We start from the raw sequence: 22,289 nt of genomic DNA on the forward strand, positions 1-22,289 counted from the left end.
AGTGATGGGGGTTACAAGTGTGCACCGCTGTGCCTCGTCAGAGTTGAGATCTGAACCCAGGTAGTCTGGTTTCTAAGTGTGACATTGGCCGCCTCTTGCACTTGCTTCTAACTGCTGGGTAGGGAAACTGAGGCCAGCTGTTGAGTGGAGCCAATTCTGCTCTGTGGCTGTTCTGATTGAACGGCTTGTGTCCAGAGGCTGGGACCTGGGGGCTGAGAGTCAGGCTGGGGACCTTGGGCAGCCCTCAGCCCCCATCTCCTGGGGGTGTGTGTGAAGGGGACCATGGGGGGACTCGGGCTCCCCCACCCACCCAGGCTAACCACAGACTGTCCTGCAGGGGGCGTGTGCATCGCCCAGTCGGTCAAGATACCGCGGGAGCCCAAGACAGGAGAGTTTGACAAGATCATCCGGCGGCTCCTGGAGACCTCAAACGCCAGGGCCGTCATCATCTTTGCCAACGAAGATGACATCAGGTGGGTGTGGGTGGCAGTGGGGTGGGCACGGGATTCACAGAGGTGGGAATGGGCAGGTGGGTGTCAGAGTGGGGAGAGCTTTCGGGCGGGGGCCTAGGCTACTGATAACGGCCATGCTCCACACCCCGTTCCCACATCCACTCTGCCTGCCAGGGAGGGCAAGCAGGACGCTTCAGTGAAGGGCTGGAGGCTATGGCTTGGGGCCAGACTACCTTGATTCTCATCCTGCCTACTAGCTGTGTGACCTCACGTGAATTCTTAACCTCTCTGGGCCATTTTGCTGCTAAAAATGTGACCTCATGATGCCTGCCTGCTGGTGTTCCAGAGTAGAATGCAGGAATGTGCATAAAGGGCTTACGGTAGGCCTGGCATGAAGGGGGTGCCAGGACACATTGGCCACCTCACCGTCCCTCCCTCCTTTCCTTGGAGCTCAGGACAGGGAAGAGTCTGGGCAAGGGTTCTAGGGCTGACTGGCTTGGGCACATAATCACTGTGGGCGGGATGGTCCCCTCCGCAGGCCTCTGTCTCTGTGTCTACAGACTGGGGGCAGGGGGCTGTGGGTGCCTGGACATACAGGGCAGAGACCCTGGGCCTGTCCCTCTCTTCGGGCTCGTCCCAACCTTCTCTGCCTCTTGGTTTTTCTTTGTCCCTCCTCCCTGAGCCTGGTGGCCAGGTCAGGTGGGGTCAGTCCCCAGAAATACCCTGTTTGCGGGGAGACACAGCTTCTGCACTCACTGCCCAAGGCTGCTTGGGCCCATGGGCAGACCTGGGGCCCTTTTCTTTTGGCTGTGCTTGGGGTGGAGCCCAGGGCCTCCTGCCTGCCAGCCCATGTGCCACCCCTGAGCCACACCCCAGCCCTGGGACATTTTCCTTTCAAACCCTTTTTGTCACTTAGTGAAGACCCCGTTCTGGACTCCTGAGTTCCCATGACACAGAAAATCCCCAGGGACATTTCCAGGTCGGGGAGGATGGATAGAGGGAGTTCTAGAAGGTCACTGAGGCCTCAAGAGCCAAAGGACCACCTCTGATGGGGGATCTCAGGCAGGGGAAGGGGGTTGTCCTCAGGGCCCCGTTCTGACAGCCCCCAAGGTTCACAGAGGCGGCGTCTGAGGGGAACAGGTCCCTAACTTCTGGCTCTGGATGTTACTGATGCTCCCAGCCTTGCCTGAAGCAAGGGGACCCCTTCTGAGCCACTGGTCCCTGTCCCTGATGCCACCACTCCCCAAAGCCAGCGGCTTCCTATACCCCACTCGGCCATGCACCCTGCTCCAGGCTGCCTGATTTTGGGCTGGGAGGGAGGATGAGGCTCAGTCCTTTGTCCTAGAGAAGAGGCCCCAAAGGGAGGGACCCGAAGGGATTTAGATTGGCTCCAGAGCCGGCTGTGGGCGTGTGGTGGGAGGCAGGTCATTTCTGGAAACCCACATGCATTTCCAGAAGCAAACAGAAGTAAAAATAAACCCAGGTGGCTTTGCAGGGACGGAGGGCTGAGAGCTCTGGTCACGTGGGCTAGCGGATGCAGGTGGTATTAACAGGCTGTGGGCAGCCTGGGTGGGGGGCTGCCTGCAAGGACCTGGAAGGTCAGGAGTAGGGAGGTGATGGTGAGGATGGGCCACAAGGCTAGCTTGGTGCTGCCTCTGGGGCCTGCAGGGATTTCTTTCTGGAAGCCCCAGGGGCTCCTGCTCAGCCACACAGGCCCTGGAGTCCGGGCCTGGTCCTCCCCGGGCACAAGGGTGGGCAGTTACTCACCTCCTCTCTGCCCCAGACCCTCCCCCATGGGGGAGCTGCCCACTCCTCTCTGGTTTTCTCCTCCCAGAGTCCTTTGCAGGGGCCACTTAATTCCTGCATCCAGTGAGCACCCTTGGACCACTGTGGGCTCCTTGGTGCTGTGCTAGGCTCGGTCCCTGTTTAAGACCACTGTCCATGGCTGGGCGCGGTGGTACACGCCTGTAATCCCAGCAGCTAGGGAAGCTGATTCAGAAGGATCATGAGTTCAAAGCCAGCCTCAGCAATGGCGAGGCCCTAAGCAACTCAGTGAGACCCTGTCTCTAATAAAATACAAAATAGGGCTGGGGATGTGGCTCAGTGGTCAAGTGCCCCTGAGTTCAATCCCTGATACCCCTCACTCCCCCAAAAAAGACCTCTGTCCTTGAGGATGGGGTAGGGGGTGAGTACCAGGCAGCCTTCCCCCCATCCACCTGGGCAGGGTGAGGGGAACAGCTCTTTGAGGGACCTGGACTTTGGGCACAGAAGATGGAGGATGGAGAGGGCACTGTGTGCAGAGGGGTGAGGAGGGGGTAGTGGCGGGGTAGCCGTGTGACAATGGTATGATGTAAGGAGGGGCTAAGGAGCATGGGGTGGCATCCAGCCAGGAAGGCACGAGTGTGAGGGGACAGGGGCTGGCAGATGTAGTTCTGGAACTGAGTCAGACAGGGGCAGATGTGGGTCTGGGGAGACAGATGTGGGTTTGGGCACAGGCCCGGGCCAGGGGACCTAGCGGCAGGTGTGGGCCAGGGCTGGGGGCTCCATGGGTACATCAGAGGGCTCAGGGGGCATCGGCGGGTGTCCAGGCATAGCCTGGGGGAGAGCCTGGGCTGTGGGAGAGCATGGTGTGGGCTGTGGCCATGGTGGGGCGGCTGTGGGGCCAGACACGGGGGCCGGACCCGCGTGTGCTCTGCAGGCGCGTGCTGGAGGCGGCGCGGAAGGCCAACCAGACAGGCCACTTCTTCTGGATGGGCTCTGACAGCTGGGGCTCCAAGATTGCACCTGTGCTGCACCTGGAGGAGGTGGCCGAGGGAGCCGTCACTATCCTCCCCAAGAGGATGTCCGTGCGAGGTAGGCATGGCGCTGGCCTTCCCACTGCCCGTCACCCCACACTGCTCTTGTCGTCCTCCTCTCCTTCCGTCCTCTCTGCCCCATCTTTCCTCCTCTGGCCTTGGCCCGCAGCCTCCTGTGTACAGTGGCGCTGGGCTGAGGAGCCTCGTAGGCCTCGCTCAGCACAGCCGAATTCAAGTGCAGCTTCAGGACCTTTCTTCATCTTTTCTCAGATACTTCTGGGTGTGGGAGGCGTGTGGCACGCTCAGGAGGCTCCTCTGCGAAGGTTCTCCTCCCCCCACATGGTTCCACCCTTCTCCCATCTGGGAGAGTCCTCTGCCAGCAGGGTGGGGAGCTGCCAGCAGGCGGGGAGACGGGGTGCCTCCAGAGCCTGCCGAGGCTGGCAGGCCTCCGATGGCCTTGGGCTGGGCCTGCCCTGCATCCCCTCCTTTCAGGGCAAAACCCAAAGTCACCTTGGATAGGGACAAACTGCTCTGGCAGAGCCTTGCAGGGTGCTAGGCATGAAGTTTCCATTAATGGCCTGATTTGGCAGGGACCTTGCGGTCTCGCCACGGGGGAGGCGGGCTCCTGGCCTCCTCCTTTGCTGCCCTCTCTCTGTTCATTGGAACCCAGCGTTGATGGAGCGCACGCACATCTGCCTCTCCGTCAAACTTTCCAAGAGACTGAGGCCGAAGGAGGGGACAAGCTCAAGGTCATGCAGCAGTGTCCTCTCTTCACCCTGAGGCACAGCACGCACAGGCAGCGGAAGTTTCCAACCACCCCTCTGGTCCCAAATCTTAATAAGCACAAAATGACAACAGCCCTGGCTTCCTGGTGCCCTCAAATGCTAGTCGCCTTTCAGATACCACATGGAGTGTTCCCAGACTCTGTGATGCCCCCCTACCCACTCTCCTGGAGGAATATAGCAATGCTCAGAGACACTGGCACCTTTGGCAGTGAGTGGCAGAGTAGATATTTGAACACAGGACTTGCTTAGGAAGTACCTTTTGTCTCTGGGACATTAGAGAAGCTTTTAGAACAGTGGTTCTCATCTGGGGGTGATTTTTGCCCCCAGGGGAAGTTTGGCAATTCCTTTGGTTGCCACAGTTAGGGGGTGATGCTTCTGGCATCGAGTGGGTAGAGGGTTGGGATGCTGTTCAACATCCTACACTGCATAGGAGAGTCCCCCATAACCTGACCCAATGTGTCACAGGGCAAAGGCAGAGCAGCCTTGGGGTAGGCCAAGCGTCACCATCCCTCAGGGGTTTTTCTCCTGCAGCTCTCGATAGTCACTGAGCTTCTGTCTGGACCTTTCCATGGACAGGGTTCTCAGCACTTAATGTGGGTGCCACTGAGCTTTCAGATGTTCTGGCCTGTCCCCAGCAGTTAGCCACCTGGGGACAGGGGAGTCAGTGCTGCAGAGGCATCTCGGAGGAGGGAGAGGGCACCACTCATCAGCAGCATCCTGCTTGGGCTGGAGCAGGGCTGTGAGTCTAGCAGAGCACGAGAAGAGAAGGCTGTATCTGCCACCAGTGGGGACATTCTGGACTTGAAGGGGAAGATCCAGGTCCTGGACTTGCAGTGTGCCCTGGGTGAACCCCCTTCTCTGGCCAGGGCTCCTCACCAGCCTCTCAGCCTTCATCTCGGGACCCCCGGGCCGCTCTTTCTCCCAGAAGCCTGCTGTTAGCATTTGGGTGGCTTCAGGCTGCAGGAACGTCCCTGTCAGCGTGCTTCGCGCCCATAAAGCAGCAGCGTAGATTACACATGCTCCCCCTGGGACTTAATCCAGCTCTTTTCATTTTGAATGAAATGAAATGTTCCCAGTTTTGTTTTTGCCGGCTGGCCCTGGATCAGAGGGTGTACGCTTCGCTCCCTCTCTTGGCCTGGGCCACCTCTGAGCCAGGGGCCCAGGGGACAGCAGGGTTGAGACCCTGACGCCGGGTTCCTCCCCAGGCTTCGACCGCTACTTCTCCAGCCGCACGCTGGACAACAACCGGCGCAACATCTGGTTTGCGGAGTTCTGGGAGGACAACTTCCACTGCAAGCTGAGCCGCCACGCGCTCAAGAAGGGCAGCCACGTCAAGAAGTGCACCAGTGAGCACGTGCCTGGGGCGGGGCCTGCTGGGCGGGGCCTGTGGGGGCGGGGTCTGCTGGGCGGGGCCAGGGACAGGAGCTGGCGGAGTTGCAGGGGAGAAGCCTGGCAGGGAGGAGTCCAGGGAGTCCAAGAGCTGGGCAGGAGGCGGCAGGTGTGGAGATGAAGGGGAACCTGGGGGAGGAGTTGGGAGTCCATGGGCGGGGCCTGGGGGTGGAGCCACAGCCAGTTGGGGGCGCTGTGGAGGGCCTAGGTTACTGTGTCCTCTCCGGAGACAGTTAGAGGGGCTCCTCAGTCTCTGCAGGGGCACCCTCCAGCGTGTGCTTTGGGTTTCATCTGCATATCCCTAGCCCCAGTCCAGTGGGACTGAAGTGACCCCACCCGCCCTGTGTCCAGTCCTGGCACGCAGTGGTCTGGAGGCTATAGAAACCACTCTAACCCCCTGGGTTTCTCTCAGTCACTCAACAAACACCAGCTTGACTCCCAGGACACCCAGCCCCGGCGCTGAGCATAGTGGATCTAGTAATGAACGGAAGAGTCAAAATTCTCTTGGAATTTTTATTCTAATGAAGAAGCAGATGATAAACAAGATAAATAAGTGATAGACTATGTCCGAAGGGAAGTGTGCAGGAGAAACGAAACGGATAGGAAAAAGAATGGGCAGGCTGTACGGGGAGGGGAACTGCAACCGTCAAGCGGCCTGGGAAGCCCTCTCTGCAAAGCAGACGTCTGAGGTTGAAAAGAAGAAAGAACTGTACCCGGTGGAGGGGCAGCGACTGGTCATTTTTCAGGTGGGAAGAGGGAGACCCAGATGAGGTGAGTAAAGGGACCTGAATTCCCACAGATGGGAGATGGTGAAGCGGGATTTGAACCCGGGTCTGAGCTCTTGGCCTTCAGCACTTAAGGTGGCAAGATTATTCACCATGGATGTGTTTGGATGTGGCTGAGGGTGGGCTCTGGGTCTGGGCAGCTCTGCAGCAGGACCCCTCAGTGACATGAGAGGGGAACTCTGGGTGCCTCCCAACCTGAGTGGTACCTAAGTGAGGGTGAGGAGCTCTGTCCTCTGTCCTTCCACTCTGCCCACGCAGTGTAGGCAGAGGCTCGGGGGGGCCAGGGCCAGGCTTCCTGGAATCGTTGACAGATGCTGGTCCACCAGGGCCAGGGGAGGAGGGAGCCAGGTGAGGTGGGGGGTAGTCAGTGGAGGGTGTGCTGTCCTGTGCTGTCCTGTGCTGGCTCATAGCCACTGGAGGTGGGGGGGGGAATCCCCTGGAGACCCAGGCAAGCTCACAGCCCAAATCACTTTGTCTGTCTAGAGCCACGTGGTCACAGAGGCTGAGCCCTCAGGCCAGTGTGACCACATACCCAGGTTCACTCCTGTTTGGTGTAATTACGGAGAACATCCTCTTTTATTTTCAAAGTGCTCCCAGTGAAGTGAAAAACTGTCCAGACCCCTGACCCTAGGGATGGGAATGGCATGGTGAGCCTGGCACGGGGGACAAGATTGGCAACTGGGCCTCCCAGCCCCAACGCCTAGGCCGTCCAGGGCCAGGCAATGTCTGAAGTCCCCTTACTGTGTGTGGGGGACGGAGGGGAGAAGGCCCCTGTGCAGACCTGGGTGGGGACTTGGAACCCTTTTAGCAGCCCTGAAGGGAGGCGCCGCTCCGCCTGTCAGAGCAGGTAGGAGAGGGGGACCTGAGCTGGGTTCTGAAGAGGGCAGCTTTGTCCTGAGCCTCCAGCAAGCCCGGTGACCCTCTTGAGCCTTTGTTTGCTCATCTGAGAAATGGGGTGGGTGGTGAGCCAGCCCAGGGGGTGTCTCTGCAAGGAAGGGATCATTAATGGAGGTACTTGCTGAACTATAAAATGGTAGCTCTCAAGCCTGGCTGTGCCTGGAGAGCTTTTAAAACTATTACCCCCCAACCCCCCGTCCCCTGCCACCTGGCCAACTGAGCCAGGACCTCAGGGGCTGTGGATATTTTCTCTGTTCAGCTCTCCGGGTGATTTTGATATTTTAATATGTACCTAGGGATGGAGCAGGGGTCCCTAAGCTTTTCCTACATTGCATCAAGGGGGGACCTTTTAAAAACACGGATACCTGACTTCTACCCCTGAATACTCTGAATTAATTTGTTCTGGGTACATCTGAACAGCAGGATTTGTTTTTTTTTAAAGAACCCCAGGTGGTTCTACTGTGCAGAAAATTGGGGATTCTCTGACTCAGAGAGACCTGAGTGGTGGGAGGGAAGGCAGCAGTCACCCAGAGGACGGCAGGCACCCCAGGCTCCAGAGGGTGCAGCACAGGGGTGGAGGGAGACTCGGTGGACATGAGGGGGATGGGGGACAGCACCTTGCCGCTGACCTGAATCTTCTCGCTGCCTGTGGAACTCCATAGAGGCTGGTCCAGGTTCTTGAGTGGCCCACATTGGACACAGTGAGCCTGCCCATCTCTGGGGGAAGCGAGGGCCAGGGAGCCACTGGGAATGTGTGTGGGACCTGGGACACTGAGATCTGGTGCTGGTGCCCTATGTCCTGCCCAGGGGTGAGCGGGAAGAGGAGGACAGCAGGACCCCAGTGCTGGTTTGGGCACATGGGAGGAGGGGCAAGGGAAGGACCCAATCCTGAGTCTAGATCCAGCCCTGTCTTCTCCCTGCTGTGTGACCTTGGGCAAGTTATTGAACTTCTCTGTGTCCCAGATGCTCGTCTGTAGAACAGGGATGTCACCTCCCATCTCCGGGGGTGGTTGTGAGGATTCAGCCTATAACGAGGCTGTCTGGAAAGGGCTGTGCTGATGGAGGGTTGTCCCTGTCGACAGGAAGGAGGAGCCGTGGGATCTAGACAGGCACTCGGGTCATGTACTAGCCTGTGTTGTACCAAGTCTGTCTGTCTGCTCTCGTATCCTGGAGGAGGACTGTGCCACCCGAGGGGCGGTGTGACAGTTATAGGAGTGGCACCCATTTTATAGAAGAGAAAATGGAGGCAAATTGTGAACGTCACTTGCTAGAAAGCTGGCGGGGCCGACTCACAGGCAGGCCGATTCCCGGCCCTGTCTCCCTCCCTGGTCCCTCCTGATCCCTGTCGGCCTCCCTCTGCCCCCTCCCCACAGCTGTGGCCGGGAGCCCCTGACTCCCGGGTTCCCCAGCGCCCCACAGTCCACAGCCTGCCTCTGCCGGCCTCAGTCCCAGACCCAGCAGGTGCCATTCCTGTGTTTGTCCCCTGCTTTGCCAAATCCATTCCTCCTCAACTCTGTCAGCAAACGGGCCTGGTGACCTTCGGAGAGGATGGGAAGGACCGTCTCGTCCCGGGGCTAACACTCGGGAAGATTCCATCCATCCTGCAGGGCTGTCTAAAGTCGGCTTCCCCTGGGACGAGGCTTCGAGGGGAAGCCATTTATTTGGGAAGGGCTCCCAGGAGCGAGGAGAGGAGGAAGCAGCAACTGTGACATTGAGCAGGTTACCGCCGGGACACCTGGCGCTTATCCCCTGGGGACGGTGGACAGAGGCGCGAGCATCCCATCCTACCTTGAGTGTGGGAGCTGGGCTGTGTGAGCAGCTGCCCGTCACTGGGCGGTCACTGGGTGGTGGTCCCAGGACCTCAGCCTGCCCCATGGCCGTGTGAACCGGCTGCTGGCTCAGAGAGCCTCGGGACAGGGCAGGTGCCGCGGCCTGGGGACTGCGCAGCCCTGGCTGTGCATCCTGGTGCTGCCACCTACTAGCTGGGTAGCCTCGGGCAGGTGACCTCCATTGCCTCATCTGTAACAGGAATCTGTCCCCCCTGCCCAGCACCTCCAGGGCCGTCCCGCAGGGCACACCCTTCCCCACGGCTTCCCAGAGGCGGGCTCTGCTCTGGGGCGCTCACCCCTGGGCCCACGCGGGTTGGGGTCACCGTGAGGGGCCTCTGCAGCTGCGGAGCCCAGAGCCCGTGGGGGAGCCGCCCGCTGCCCCTCCTCCCAGCCCCTCCCTGGGAGCCCAGAGCAGGGTTGGGGAATTAAAGCCATAAACAAGGCAGATGTGGCATCCGTCTTTTTGACAGCCCTGCCAGCCAGGTGATGGCTGCGCGGAGGAGGCACGGTTTACGAGGAGACAGGGAAAATCTACTGCCTGCTGCTCCCGGGGCGGGGAGCTGGGGGGGCGACGGCGCAGGATGGCTGGGGATGTGTGGGGGACGCCAATCACCCCGCCTGTGCCAACAGCCACAATAACAACAGTAATAAAAATGGAAGAATAATAACAGCGAGTATTTACATAGCACCGTTAATTGAAGAGTGCAGGTTGTGCCTAATTCTAGGGTTTGGCCTTTTATCTTTACGAAAACCCATTTCACAGACAAGTAAACTAAGGCCCCAAGAGGTTAAGGACTTGCCCCAGGTAGTAAGAAGCAGAGCTGGGATTTGAACTCCAGAGCCATCTGGCTCCAGAGATGTCCTGCCTCAGGCCAACTGATGTCCCAGCCCCAGGTCACCCCAGACTCTTTTGCAGAATCTTCCCAGCTCCACATCCCCAGAGGAACCAAGGGAGCCTCCCTCCTGGGGACAGGAAGGGACCTGTGTTTGGGAGCACCCACTGTGCACCTGCTGTGAACCATGCGAAGAACCCGCTGTCACTCAGACCTTCAGCTGCAGGATGGTGACAGGATCCTGGCCCTGCCCCTCAATGCTCCTTCTCACTTGTTCAGCCAGGAGACCAACCAGCACTGATTAAGAGGCTGACTGTGTGCCCAGCCTATGGCTTGGTCAAGGGGACAGACCTGCTTTGGAGAGTCCCCCAAGCCCTGCAAATGGCAGATAATCTGGCCTTGCAGACAAGGTGGCAGAGGGTGGGGTGGCCTGGCAGTCAGTGTCATGGCCTATCCATGAGGCCAGAGGAGGACCCAGGACTCCTGGAGGAAAACAGAGTGCTGAGGCCGGGGATGTTGCCTCTTAAGTCAGGAGGTGTCACCGAGGAGGCAAACCTTCAAAGACAAGGAGGCAGAGGAAGAATGAGATGTGGGAATCTAGGAGAGAGCATGTCAGGTAGAGGACAGCACGTGCAAAGGCCCTGAGGTGGGCTCAAGCTCAGCAGGTCTGGGGAGCCATGAGGAAGCACTGAGCAGAGCAACAGTGGGGACATGAGGTCAGAGAGGTGGGGAGAATCACGAAGGCCGAAGGCCATGTGGGTAATTTGAAAGGCCTTAGTCTCTTTCACAGGATGAGAATAGCCACTGCAGGGCTTGAGAGAATGGAGGGGACCTGGTTTATATTCCAATGTCTCACTCTGGCTGCTGCCTGCGGAGGAGGTGGGGCTCAAGGGCAGAGTGGGAGACGGTGAAGACACTGGTGCTGTGACCCTGGTGGGTGGTGCCAGGGCCTAAGGCAGAGGTGTGTGGAGTTTGCTGAAGAATTTAAGGGGAGAGAAAGGTGACAGGAAGTCCGGGGTGTCTCCAAGGTCCCTGGCCCAGCCAGCAGGTGGAAGGGCCACTCTGCCTGAGATGAGCCGCGGGAGGAGGAGCCGGCGGGGAACTTGGACTGTGAGGAGGTGGCAGGGCACAGAGGGGGCTGTTGGGAGAGCCCAGAGGGGCCAGGACCGAGCCCTGGACACGGGGAAGTTGAGGGCAGGGCAGGGGAAGCGGGGGACAGCAGGAACCTGAGCATGGGGTTCTGGAGGTGCAGGGAGCCTCGGGGAGCCCAGGGAGAGGAGGACCTGGGCTGCACCATTGGCCACTTGGGGTCCTGGTGACCGCCGTGAGCTCAGTGTCCTTGGAGAGGCGGGAGCAAACTCCAGAGCTGGTCGGGAGAAAATGGGGCCGAGAAGTTGCTGCGGGGACTGAAGCAGGGGGAGAGGACGGGCGGGGCCGGGCAGCGGGGTCCTGGGGATTTCCAAGCTGAGTGATGGGGGCTGGGGGTCACCAGGACACAGATGGGCTCTGCCTGCGGCTCCGTCCTGTTAGGGAGAGGTGGGCTGGCCCTGGGGCAGGGGAGACCTTGGAACCAGGGTGGGGCTCGGGACCCGTCTGTCCTGGGCTCTGGCCGGGGTAGGTGTGGCCTCTGCTGCAGGTGTGACTCCCCTCCTGTGGCCCCAGGTGCCATTCACTTCACAGACAAGGACACGGAAGCTCAGAGAGGCTGGGGACCTCCCCAGGCCCGGCCAGAGGTGGACGGAGGGTGATCATGTCCTGCTTCTCAAACTGGGGTCCGTGGGCATCTGGGGACACATTCCTGGGGTCAGACTCTTTGGGGACTCAGGTGTTTCGGGAGGATCCATAAGGTTCACGGTTTCATTTTGAGGGCGTCCGGAAGTGACTTCCACCAGCTCCAAAGTCCCCACCTCTCTGCTGAAGTGATCATTTATAGTCACTGTCAGAGCTGGGACTTGAGCTCTGAAGCCAACCTTGTCATCCTGGGTCCTACTCGTGGGGACCCACAGGGTCGTTTACACCCTAATGCTTGCAGCTGGCTCCAGGTGGAGGAGCCGGCTCTGCCCCACAGAGCCCCAGGGCTTGACGGTGAGCCCCTGGCGGCCGGGTCGGGCCTCCGCTGGGCATACTTCCTCACCTTCCTGAGCTTCCTTTTCCTCATGAAATGGCCACCCCGTGTGTGCCAGCTGTCCCCCCAGACACTGGGGTCCAGCATCCCCTGGGACAGGAGGGAGTTGGTATGGAGCTGAGGCCGAGTTTGGGGGACAGAGCTGGGGATGAAGGAGGGGCTGAGTGGCTTGGAGATGCCCCAGGGTCCAGGGAGGGACCCGCAGAAACTGTGGTGTGTTGCCGAGAGCAGGAGGGTGACCGGCCCGGGGTTCCCTGCTGGGGACTTCTGGGAATCCTGGGCAGGATCAGGTGACAGTGATCCTGGCCTCAGGAGCAGGACTGGAGGGGCCCTCAGAATGCCCTGGTGGGTCGGGGGCGGGAGGACGGCTCAGCCGCAGCAGGAGGTGGGTGGGGAGGAGGGAGGCGCCCCTCTGCCCCTCTGTGCAGGTCCAGGTGCACGGGGCACCCATGCCCATCCCATGTCAGGCCATGAGGGTCAGCACTGGGGCCAGCCTGCGCCAGCTGCATAGGACAGGGTGGGGAAGCCATGGCGGGAGGTTGGCCTCAGGGACTGGGCATCTTCCAACAGGAGAGAGTGGGGGGCGAGGGGAGCTGTCTGGGCACAGGTGTGGCTCTGGGGGCCACCTCCTCATCTCCCTCAGTCGCCAGCAACCCCTCAAGGCCAGTGTTACCACCTGGGCCTCACGTCTGCGGAGGACACAGAGGCCTCAGGAGACCGCTGCTTGGCCAGGATCCCATAGCTTGTCTCCTGGGGGCACCCCGGGCCCTGGACCTGCTCTCTGGACATTTTCTCAAGGGACAAAAACTGGTGTGTGTGTGTGTGTGTGTGTGTGTTTGTAGAGGCAGGTTCGTGTGTGTACATGTGTGTGGCATGTGCATCCATCTACATCTGGTCTCACTCAGGAGCATGTATGTATTTATGCAGATGCTGTCAGTCCCCTGCCACTGTCCCCAGGACCCCAGCCCTCACACCCTGTGGTATGAGTGGACTCAGTGCTCCTGGGGGCATCCCTGGCCTGAGACTGACCAGATGGGGTGACCCTGAGGTGCCCTCTACACAATCTCCTGGAGGTCCCCAGCGGGACCGACCCCCACCTGGTTTTGGTAACCTTGCCTTCCCAAATAAGACTCCTGCCATGTTGTGTGTATGACTTCCGTAAATGCGTGCAGGTTCGTGCGTTGGCTACTCTGCGTGGGTGGATGTGAGGACGTGCGTCTGGGTGACTGTTTTGTGTACCTGGTGCGAGGCCCCTGCGTGCACCAGCAGACCTGGGCTGGCCGGGGAGCCGTGGGGAGGTGAGGGGGAGACAGGGAGGGCTCTGATTATTTCAACCTTGAAAACTCATTTCAATTACAATTTACAACCTGCAGACAAAGGCTGCAGTCACCGTAGTAACCACAGCTCCAGGGCTTGACGGAGAAAATCCTCCCGATGGTTCCCCGGCTGGCTGTCACCCGTGGCGGAGCCAAACGCATCTCTGCCTCACTGTGCCCCGGGACACAATTAGGACATCTTCAAACTGTTGCTGCTGTCAGTGCCGCCATGTGTCTGGAATTTATCTCCCTCAATAGTTCTCAGATATTCGTGTTGTGCTCCTTCCCAGAGCTGCGGGTCCTGGGCTCCAGGACCCGACCTGCCCATGGGAGGGAATGTTCTAGGCCCCTCCCTCCACTACTGCCTACCGCCTCTGGACCTGCCGCAGTGCTCCTTCACCCCACTGAAGCCTGGCCAGGCAGGGGCAGGGCCTGGACCCCAGGGGAGGGGCTGGAGCAGGGCGAGGGCTGTTCAGGAAGTGGACTCCTTTGGAGTCAAGAGATTTGGGTTCACATTCCCTCCCCTTGGCCTCACCGTGGGAGTGCACTTTGCCCGACACTGTTGGGTCCTGGAGGGGTGCAGATGAGGGGCCCCCGGCCTGGAGTCCAAGCTGCCATTTGAGAGAGGGCATGGGGGGGAGAGAGAGAGGGAGGGAGGTAGGGAGGGAGAGAATATGCATTCTCATGGCTTGGTGTCCCCTTTGCAGGGCACCTCACTGCCCCCTGGTTGTCTCATGTAACAGGATTGGCCTTGAGACAGTCAGGTCAAGGCGGGCAGCTGTGCAGAGGTCTCCAGGGTCCCCGGGGCCGCACCACCAGGAGGCTGGGCACGAGGCTGCTGAGGGTCTGTAGGACCCCGGACCCCTTTTTGCAGGAGCCACCCCAGGGGGGGAGCGCCTTCTTGGCAAGGATGCCCCTGGGGGATGCCCACCCTCCAGCAGCAACCCTGGAGGCTTTATGAGCCCAGCAAGAGACCTGGAGGGACCCAGGAATGGAGATTCAGCGGGGCCCTCTGAGGAGGGACCTGGGAGGCAACCCTGGAGAGGCGAGGCCCAGGCCGGCTTAGTGGGGGAGCTGCATCTCCCCAGAGGGGAGCCAGCCTCTGTCACCTAAGGTGTCCTTGGCCGTGGGAGAGTGCTGTCTTCTTCCTGCAGTGGCCGCAGCCTCCCGCTCTGTCCCTGCTTAATAATTGATCTCTTCTCCGGCTGAGTCGGGTGTGGTGGGAGCTGCCGGAGCGAGTGCTGGGGCTGGGGGTCGGGGTGCGCATGGGGTTGGGCCTGGGTGCAGGAGTTGCTTTCCAAGGGAACCCTCCCTTTGGGCACAGGTTGGCCCTTTTTTTTCTCTCTTGGCTTTTCAGAACCTGGGGTCAGAGGCCCTGGACAGAGAGGCAGATGGAGAAGCTGGAGAATGTGTCTCATGCTCGTCCCCTTCTGTTTGTGCTTGACCTAGAAATAGTGCTGCCGAGCTTGCAGCGTCACATCAGAAAAGAGGCCTCTGGTCAGATGCGGCCCGAGGGAGGCAGGGTGGGGTCTGGAAGCTAGGAGCACTCAGCAGTGGCCAGAGCCCAGCTCCCTGGCCGTGTGACCGGGCTTCCCTCTCCAGGCCTCCATCTTCTTGGATGTAAAACGTCAGGGGGGCAGGTGACCCCTGGCCCCAGCGTGGCGAGTCTGTGATTTATTTATGTCTGTCTGTTCTTTGCAGCTCTGGGAGTTGACCCCAGGGGTGCTTGACCGACTGAGCTGCATCCCCAGCCTTTTTTATTTTTTATTTTTTGAGACAGGGTCTTGCTGAGTTGGCCTTGCACTTCCGTCTCCCTGTCTCCGCCTCCTTCCTAGGGAGCTGGGGTCACAGGGGTCATTCCACAATTTCTAACATCCACCTGGCCATCTGTGAATGTCTAACCTGAGCTTGGCCGAGCAGGGTGTGGGTTCCTGGCCGGCAGGTTAAACCGAGTGACCAGGCTGGCCGAAGGGTGACGTGCCACAGGCCAGTCAGCCCCGTTCCTGGGCTGTGGGTGGTGACTGTCCTTCCTTGTGTGGGGGGTTGGATGGTGGGGTAGGTCACAGGGAAAGGCAGTGGGAGCTCTGCACCCTGGGTCTGCCTCTGAGATGTCCCAGGCCGGAGATAGACACAGTGACTTCTGGCCCCCCAGGGAGCTGGGGGTGGGGCTTATGAAGGTCAACTTCCTTCTTCCGTCCTTGAGAGGAGACTGTGGGCCGGGCAGTGTGCAGAGGCTGTGGCCTTGGGAGTGAAGCCAGGCTTCCCCAGGGCTCTGTCCACCTCCTCTTGTCTTCCTGCCCCCATGTCCTCTCCTTGGCGACCCCAGCCTTCCTCTCCTGCTCTCCCCACCTGCTTGCCGCCCCTCCCTGTCTAGCGTGGTGTACAGGCTCGGGCAGGAGTGTCTGTGTCCAGATCCCGCTCCGCGCGCTCTCGCAGCATTGCCAGCTTCTCTGGGCCTCCGTTTCCCCCTCTCTCTGGTGGGTATGCCCAACACCAGACTGTCCTGCCCAATGGCTTCCATGTCGATTGGGTCTCACACATTTCATGCATGGCTCCTGGCACAGGAGCATCACACAGCCATGGTGCAGAGCTTGGGTGGGCACCGAGGACAGGTCAGAGTCTCGAGGCCTGGAGGGTTGTGGCAGTTGACAGTGAGGGGGTGATGGAGGCCGTTCCCCATTTTGCCAAGTTCTCCCACCCTGGCTCCTGGGGGAGGCTGTTACTGAGGTGGAGATGGAGTGGCCGGGGATAATGGTGACTCAGGTGTTTGGAATGGCTGGAAACCACTGAGGGCATCAGGAGACCAGACAGTCTCCCTGGGCCTCCATGTCCCCACCTGCAGCCTGGGGTGAGCTTGGAGTCCTGTGGCTGGAGTGCAGTCCGTGGTGAGCTGCTTTGGGAGCTCGGCTCTCCTTTGTGACAGACACAGCCCTGTCCTAGCTGTTCCCTAGCCTGAGCCGTGCAGCTGCTCCATAGCCACAGGGTGGCAGGTGACGGGGCGTCCTGGTTGTTCTGGGGTCCCGGGGAGCCCAGCCGTGAGTGGTGCTGTGGCAGGACAGTGCACCCTCTCATTTCCTTGGTGCCCCTGCAGGTCCAGCTCCCGGGGTGGCAGAGCAAGCCCTGATGTGTGCATGGACTGGCTGGGGCGCCCCTCCAGGCCCCAACGGCCACTATAGTTCCACTGTGAGATGGGGGCGACTCACAGGCACCCCGTCCTGGGGGTCTCGTTGCAGACCGTGAGCGCATTGGGCAGGACTCGGCATACGAACAGGAGGGGAAGGTGCAGTTTGTGATTGACGCTGTGTACGCCATGGGCCACGCGCTGCACGCCATGCACCGAGACCTGTGTCCTGGTCGTGTGGGGCTCTGCCCCCGCATGGACCCCGTGGACGGCACCCAGCTGCTTAAGTACATCCGAAACGTCAACTTCTCAGGTGGGGGTGTGGCGCAGGGCGCTGCTCAACCCCGGGGTCCTGGGCCGCGGAGGTGGGAAGGAGTCCTGGGGCTCCTGGGTTTGAAATGGGAGTCTCCTCAGATACCTCCAGGAGGAGGGACCCCAAGATGTTCCACGGAGGGGCCCCCCCAGAGATATCTCCGCCTCTGTGTAGAGGCTCAGCGAAACACCCCACCCACAGGCATCGCAGGAAACCCCGTGACCTTCAATGAGAATGGAGATGCCCCTGGGCGCTATGACATCTACCAGTACCAGCTGCGCAACGGCTCTGCCGAGTACAAGGTCATTGGCTCCTGGACAGACCACCTGCACCTCCGAGTAAGCGGGGCGGGAGGGGCCTGTAGGGACTCATGCCATCCCAACCTGTGGGCGGGCGCCAAGGGAGGGCGTGGCTGCCAGTCGGGCCTCCTTCCTCCTTCACTCCCAAGGCCACAGTCTCTCCCAGACCCTCACCCCAAAATAGAAAAGGGTGTCTGGAGTTTTTTTGGGGGGGTGCATACCGGGGATTGAACTTGGGGACACTAGACCACTGAGCCACACCCCCAGCCCTATGTGTATTTTATTTAGAGACAGGGTCTCACTGAGTTTCTGAGGGCCTCACCAGTGCTGAGGCTGGCTTTGAACTTGAGGTCCTCCTATTTAAGCCCCCTGGAGCTACTAGGATTACAGGCGTGTGCCACTGTGCCCAGTAGTGCCTGGAGTTCTGCTGCCATTCTGTGCCTTGTCATCTCCCACGGCTCAGGGGTTTCCAGGCTGCTCCCCAAGGGAGCCTGGGGGCTCTGGAGAGAGGAATTCACACACGCAGACCGAGCCAGAGGCTTGGTGGGAGGGGCCATCTTGGGAGGCTGCGTCTGGACAGAGGGTGAAGTCTCATGGTGGGGCACGGAGAGGCGCTGGGTTTCTGGCATTGGCTGTGGCCAGGGAGTGAGTCCCCATCCCTTCAAACCACGCTAGATGGCAGTCATTTTTCTGGGTTCTCCTAGTCATACCTTCCCAGATCACAGAATGACCCAGGAATGCAGTGGCTTTACCTCTAGCCCTCAGTGTCCCTATCTGTGAAATAGAGGCATGTGTGGGAAGAGAAAATACCTCCAGTTCCTTCCTTAGGGACACCCCTGTGGACATGTCACTGCCCTGCAAGGGTGAAGGGGTGAGCTGTGCTTTGGTGGGCACAGTGTGACACCTTAAAGGGCCAGACTGAGGATACCATGCTGGGAGAGCTTCATGGTGTCCCTGTGTCCTCCTGCGACACTCTCTAGCCCCCAGCACCATGTAGTCCCTTCTAGGCCAGAGGACACAGGTCAGGAAAACCAGCCCCGGGGAGGCAAAGGAGCCCTCCCAGGGCACCCAGAGCCCTCCTGTGAAGAGGCTCCTGGCTGTGAGCAGACAGAACAGGGCGGGGGCACTCAGCAAGGTGGAGCCCGATGGGCAATGGAGGTGTCTCCCTGGGGGCAGAGGGCAGAGCAGGCCGGCTGCTGGTTTCCTGAGCACTGTGTGCGCCAGGGCTGTCCTGAGCACAGTGCCTTCCTGTGAGGGTGGCAGCTCTGAGGTAGGCACTGTCATTGTCCCCACTGCCCAGATTGGTTGATGAAGGGAGGGGTCTGTGGAGGTGGCCCTGGACTCCTCCCCGAGCAATGCAAGCCCCTGCACTCGGCCTGGCCATCTCCAGGGCCCAGCCTGGCCCAGCCCGTGATGCCCTTCTGGTCCTCAGTCCCCCTTGCCTGGAGGCCCAGATGGCGGTCAGCTGCTGGAGCAGTGGGCTGGCTGGGCCTGGCTGCTTTCCTCTTAGGTGGCTTTGGTTGGGCTGCACCGTGGGCCCTCTAGGACCCACAGGGGAGGCTTCGGCTACCGGACACTGTCTTCCCCAGGGGCTGAGCCAGGGCCTCTCGTTACAGCCGAGCCTGGCTGCCCAGGTGTGGCCATCTCTCCAGCAGCCAGGGCAGCAATGTCCTGTCCTCCCGGAGCTGCTGTTTCCATGAAGTGTTAAAGTTGTCCCATGATGACCTCCAGGGGACTGCCCTTAAGTAAGGAGGGGCAAGGTGCCGTCCTACCTGCTGTGGCTGAGTCAGATGAGAAAACGAAGGCCCGAGAGGCCAAGGTCCTGTTCAGGGCTGTGAAGTCCCTTAGCCACAGAACCGTGATCCTAGGACTTGACCACCTCTGCTGTCCTTTCCCCTGGAACCACAGAGTTTTCCAGAACACCCACCATTGTCCTGTGAGCTGGGAGGAAGGTCTTCTCCTGCGGGGGGTTCAGTGGGCAGGGGTGATGAGGGCCTTTTCATTCCTCCAGACCCTGTGCTGGTCACTGCTGTCCCTCTAGCTACTCGGGCGACACATTTTATAAGGCCCAGAGCCACAGAACAAACCTCTTATAAAGATTCTCTTCCCACCTGCCACGAGGCCGGCTCCGGGTTCCCTGCCCACCCTCTCTGCTGCTTTTCTCTGCTCCGAAACCCTCTGAGCAGCCCCCAAACCACTGGCTACATTTCTCCAGGACCCCCCCCCACACACACACACACTCGGGGCCAGGCGGCTGGGCTCCCCCTGGGAACGAGCTCCCCCCGCAGCTGCTGGTTTAGAGCAACGCGTTGAACCAGGCCCCGAGGTAGTCGGGCTCCCTCTGCCCAGCACGGGCCTCTTCGGCTCTTTGGGGCCACGTGTTTACTTTCCAGATGTTGTGGCACCTTCAGCAGGGCGCGACAGCACTCTGTGACTTCTTTGCTCCCAGCATTTGTATCTTCAGAGACGTGGAATGTGAGCAGTGCTAATTTAGAGCAGGATGTAAGGAAATGCTACCCCCCTGGGCGCCCGTCCAGTGTCCTCTGGTTAAATCCTGGTTCCTCCTACTCTCTGTGCGGCCTGCTCCCTCTGCCGCTGGGTGGAAGCGCCACGGGCTGAGCTGGGGCAGCGCATCTCCTGCTCTGAAGTGCCTGCCAATCATGGGCTGGAACACAGAACCTGGGGTGGTCCCTGGGGTGGGCCTGAACGTACATTTCCCTGGGTGCTGCTCCTGGGTGTTGCCGCTGCTGCTGGCAAGGCCTCAGGGACTGGGAATCAGGATGCTGAGTTCTGTGCCCTGCTGTCGAGCCTCCATGTGACACTAGGTTGTCACATACTGCTCTCTGGGCGCAGTGTCTCCATAGGAGTCTTCAGAGTTTTGGAGTCACTTGGGCTGCCCCCAGGTCAGTGTCTTGCCCGGAGATTGTTTAAATCCAGCTGTCCGATGCAGTGAGTCCTGGTGGGATCCAGGCAGCTGCATTTTGAGCCAACTCATTGGCCCGTGCAGGTGTGGGGCACTGCCCTGTGGGGTGGGTGGGGCGCTGGGTGGCACATCCTGAGGTCCACTCTGTGGTGCTGTTGTTGCCAGACAGAGAGGATGCACTGGCCGGGGAGCGGGCAGCAGCTGCCCCGCTCCATCTGCAGCCTGCCCTGCCAGCCGGGCGAGCGGAAGAAGACGGTGAAGGGCATGCCCTGCTGCTGGCACTGCGAGCCCTGCACAGGGTACCAGTACCAGGTGGACCGCTACACCTGTAAGACCTGTCCCTACGACATGAGGCCCACAGAGAACCGCACGGGCTGCCGGCCCATCCCCATCATCAAGCTCGAGTGGGACTCGCCCTGGGCAGTGCTGCCCCTCTTCCTGGCCGTGGTGGGCATTGCTGCCACGCTGTTTGTGGTGGTCACCTTCGTGCGCTACAACGACACACCCATCGTGAAGGCCTCGGGCCGCGAGCTGAGCTATGTGCTGCTGGCGGGCATCTTCCTGTGCTACGCCACCACCTTCCTGATGATCGCCGAGCCAGACCTGGGCACCTGCTCCCTGCGCCGCATCTTCCTGGGGCTGGGCATGAGCATCAGCTACGCCGCGCTGCTCACCAAGACCAACCGCATCTACCGCATCTTCGAGCAGGGCAAGCGGTCGGTCAGCGCCCCGCGCTTCATCAGCCCCGCCTCGCAGCTGGCCATCACCTTCAGCCTCATCTCCCTGCAGCTGCTGGGCATCTGCGTGTGGTTCGTCGTGGACCCTTCCCACTCGGTGGTGGACTTCCAGGACCAGCGGACGCTCGATCCCCGATTCGCCAGGGGGGTGCTCAAGTGCGACATCTCGGACCTGTCGCTCATCTGCCTGCTGGGCTACAGCATGCTGCTCATGGTCACGTGTACCGTGTACGCCATCAAGACGCGTGGTGTGCCCGAGACCTTCAACGAGGCCAAGCCCATCGGCTTCACCATGTACACCACCTGCATCGTCTGGCTGGCCTTCATCCCCATCTTCTTTGGCACCTCACAGTCTGCAGACAAGGTGCCTGGGGGGGGGCCGGGCAGGGGAGAGGGGGTGGATGGAGGGCGGGTGGGGGGGCAGGGGGAAAAGGGGATGGATGGAGGGCGGGTGGGGGGTGGGGACACGGCAGCTTCCCAGGCTGCCCCCCAAGCTTCCTGCTGCCCTCTTTCTCTGGGGTGCAAGTCCTTCCCCGGGTTCTGGGCTTGCCTCCTCTTCTTCCTTCCCTTTTCCTGCCACTCCACCTTCTCCCTCTGTATCCCTCTCCTTCCTTCCCTCTCTGTGTCCCCTTCCCCTTCCCTTCCCCCTCTTCCTGCCTGCCTGGCTCTCCCTTCCCCTCCCCCTTCCCTCCATCAGCCGGGAGTGCTTGGGACTTGGAGGTGTGACGTGTCTCAGGGGTTCACTTCCTCTCTAGCCAGCTCCAAGCTGCCCTGAGGCCCAGCAGCCCGGGCCCTGGCAGTGCCAGCTGAGGGCCGTTTGCCTGGCCTGAGGTCTGCACACCGAGGCCCCTGTGGACTCTGCCCACACAGCCCGGCGCTGCCTGGGTAACTGGGAAGGGCTGGGAGTCACTGAGGCCAGGCACCCTGGCCGACGAGGATCCCGGCTCCCAGCCTGGGCTCCCGTCTATACGTGGGCTCTGAGCAAGCCGGCTGGCCTTGCTGGCCGGTTCTTCACCATAAGGTGGGACCACGAGCCTTCCTGCGGTCTTCCCAGGTGCTGTCACAGTGTGAGACAGTGAGTGCAGACTCTAAGGAGTGGGACTGGGGACGTGGGCAGGGCGAGGGACCAGGTCAGAGAGGCAACAGGCCGATGGCAAGACCCAGGGGCTGGGGGGGACCTGGCTCCCGTGAGCAATCAGAGAGCCCCGAGGGAGGGCACACCTGGCCACCTGGTGCAGGGTTAGGAGCACGCTGGCTGCTGGTGGGCCCTGACCAGGTGAGATGGGAGCAGGGGCTGTGAGGAGGTCGCTGTGGTGGGGGGCAGGAGGTGATGGCAGCAGAAGTGGCGAGATGCAGGGGAGTCTGGGTGTCTGGAGAAGAGGTGACAGCTTCTGGTGGCTCGTGTCCGGGGAGCCCAGGAGTCGTGATGACTCCAAGGTTTTGGTCCAAGTGACCGGGAGGACAGAGTTCTAGTGCACTAAGAAAGGGGAGGTGACAGGAGGCTGTGTGGGGCAGGATCTGGGGACCTTTGGACGTGCCAAGTTTGGGGCACCTACACATTTCCAGGTGCAGCTGTCACATCAGCAGCTGAGAGAGGGTTGACTTCAGATGGAGACATAACTGGGGACTAGCATGAAGCTGGGGGCCCAGGCATGAGCTCTTGGGGATGCTTGGCCTTTAGAGAGGCACT

The 22,289-nt window shown here is 60.5% G+C and overlaps 1 protein-coding gene across 2 annotated transcripts in view; it reads left to right on the forward strand.

Moving 5' to 3' along the window:
- Grm4 (glutamate metabotropic receptor 4) overlaps positions 1–22,289 on the forward strand; it is a 100,810-nt gene that overhangs the window by 69,004 nt on the left and 9,517 nt on the right. For both annotated transcript variants that reach the window (XM_046464520.2, XM_058585591.1), the window contains exons 4-9: positions 338–473; positions 3,151–3,305; positions 5,238–5,378; positions 16,440–16,640; positions 16,842–16,978; positions 20,028–20,963. In XM_046464520.2, the coding sequence (XP_046320476.1) occupies positions 338–473; positions 3,151–3,305; positions 5,238–5,378; positions 16,440–16,640; positions 16,842–16,978; positions 20,028–20,963 (1,706 nt within the window). The remainder of the gene's footprint in view (positions 1–337; positions 474–3,150; positions 3,306–5,237; positions 5,379–16,439; positions 16,641–16,841; positions 16,979–20,027; positions 20,964–22,289) is intronic.

The sequence above is a fragment of the Marmota monax genome, unplaced genomic scaffold (assembly GCF_021218885.2).
Source record: "Marmota monax isolate L192 unplaced genomic scaffold, Marmota_monax_Labrador192_F-V1.1 WCK01_AAM20220418_F8-fsc00211, whole genome shotgun sequence".
In the NCBI taxonomy this organism is placed as follows: Eukaryota; Metazoa; Chordata; class Mammalia; order Rodentia; family Sciuridae; genus Marmota; species Marmota monax.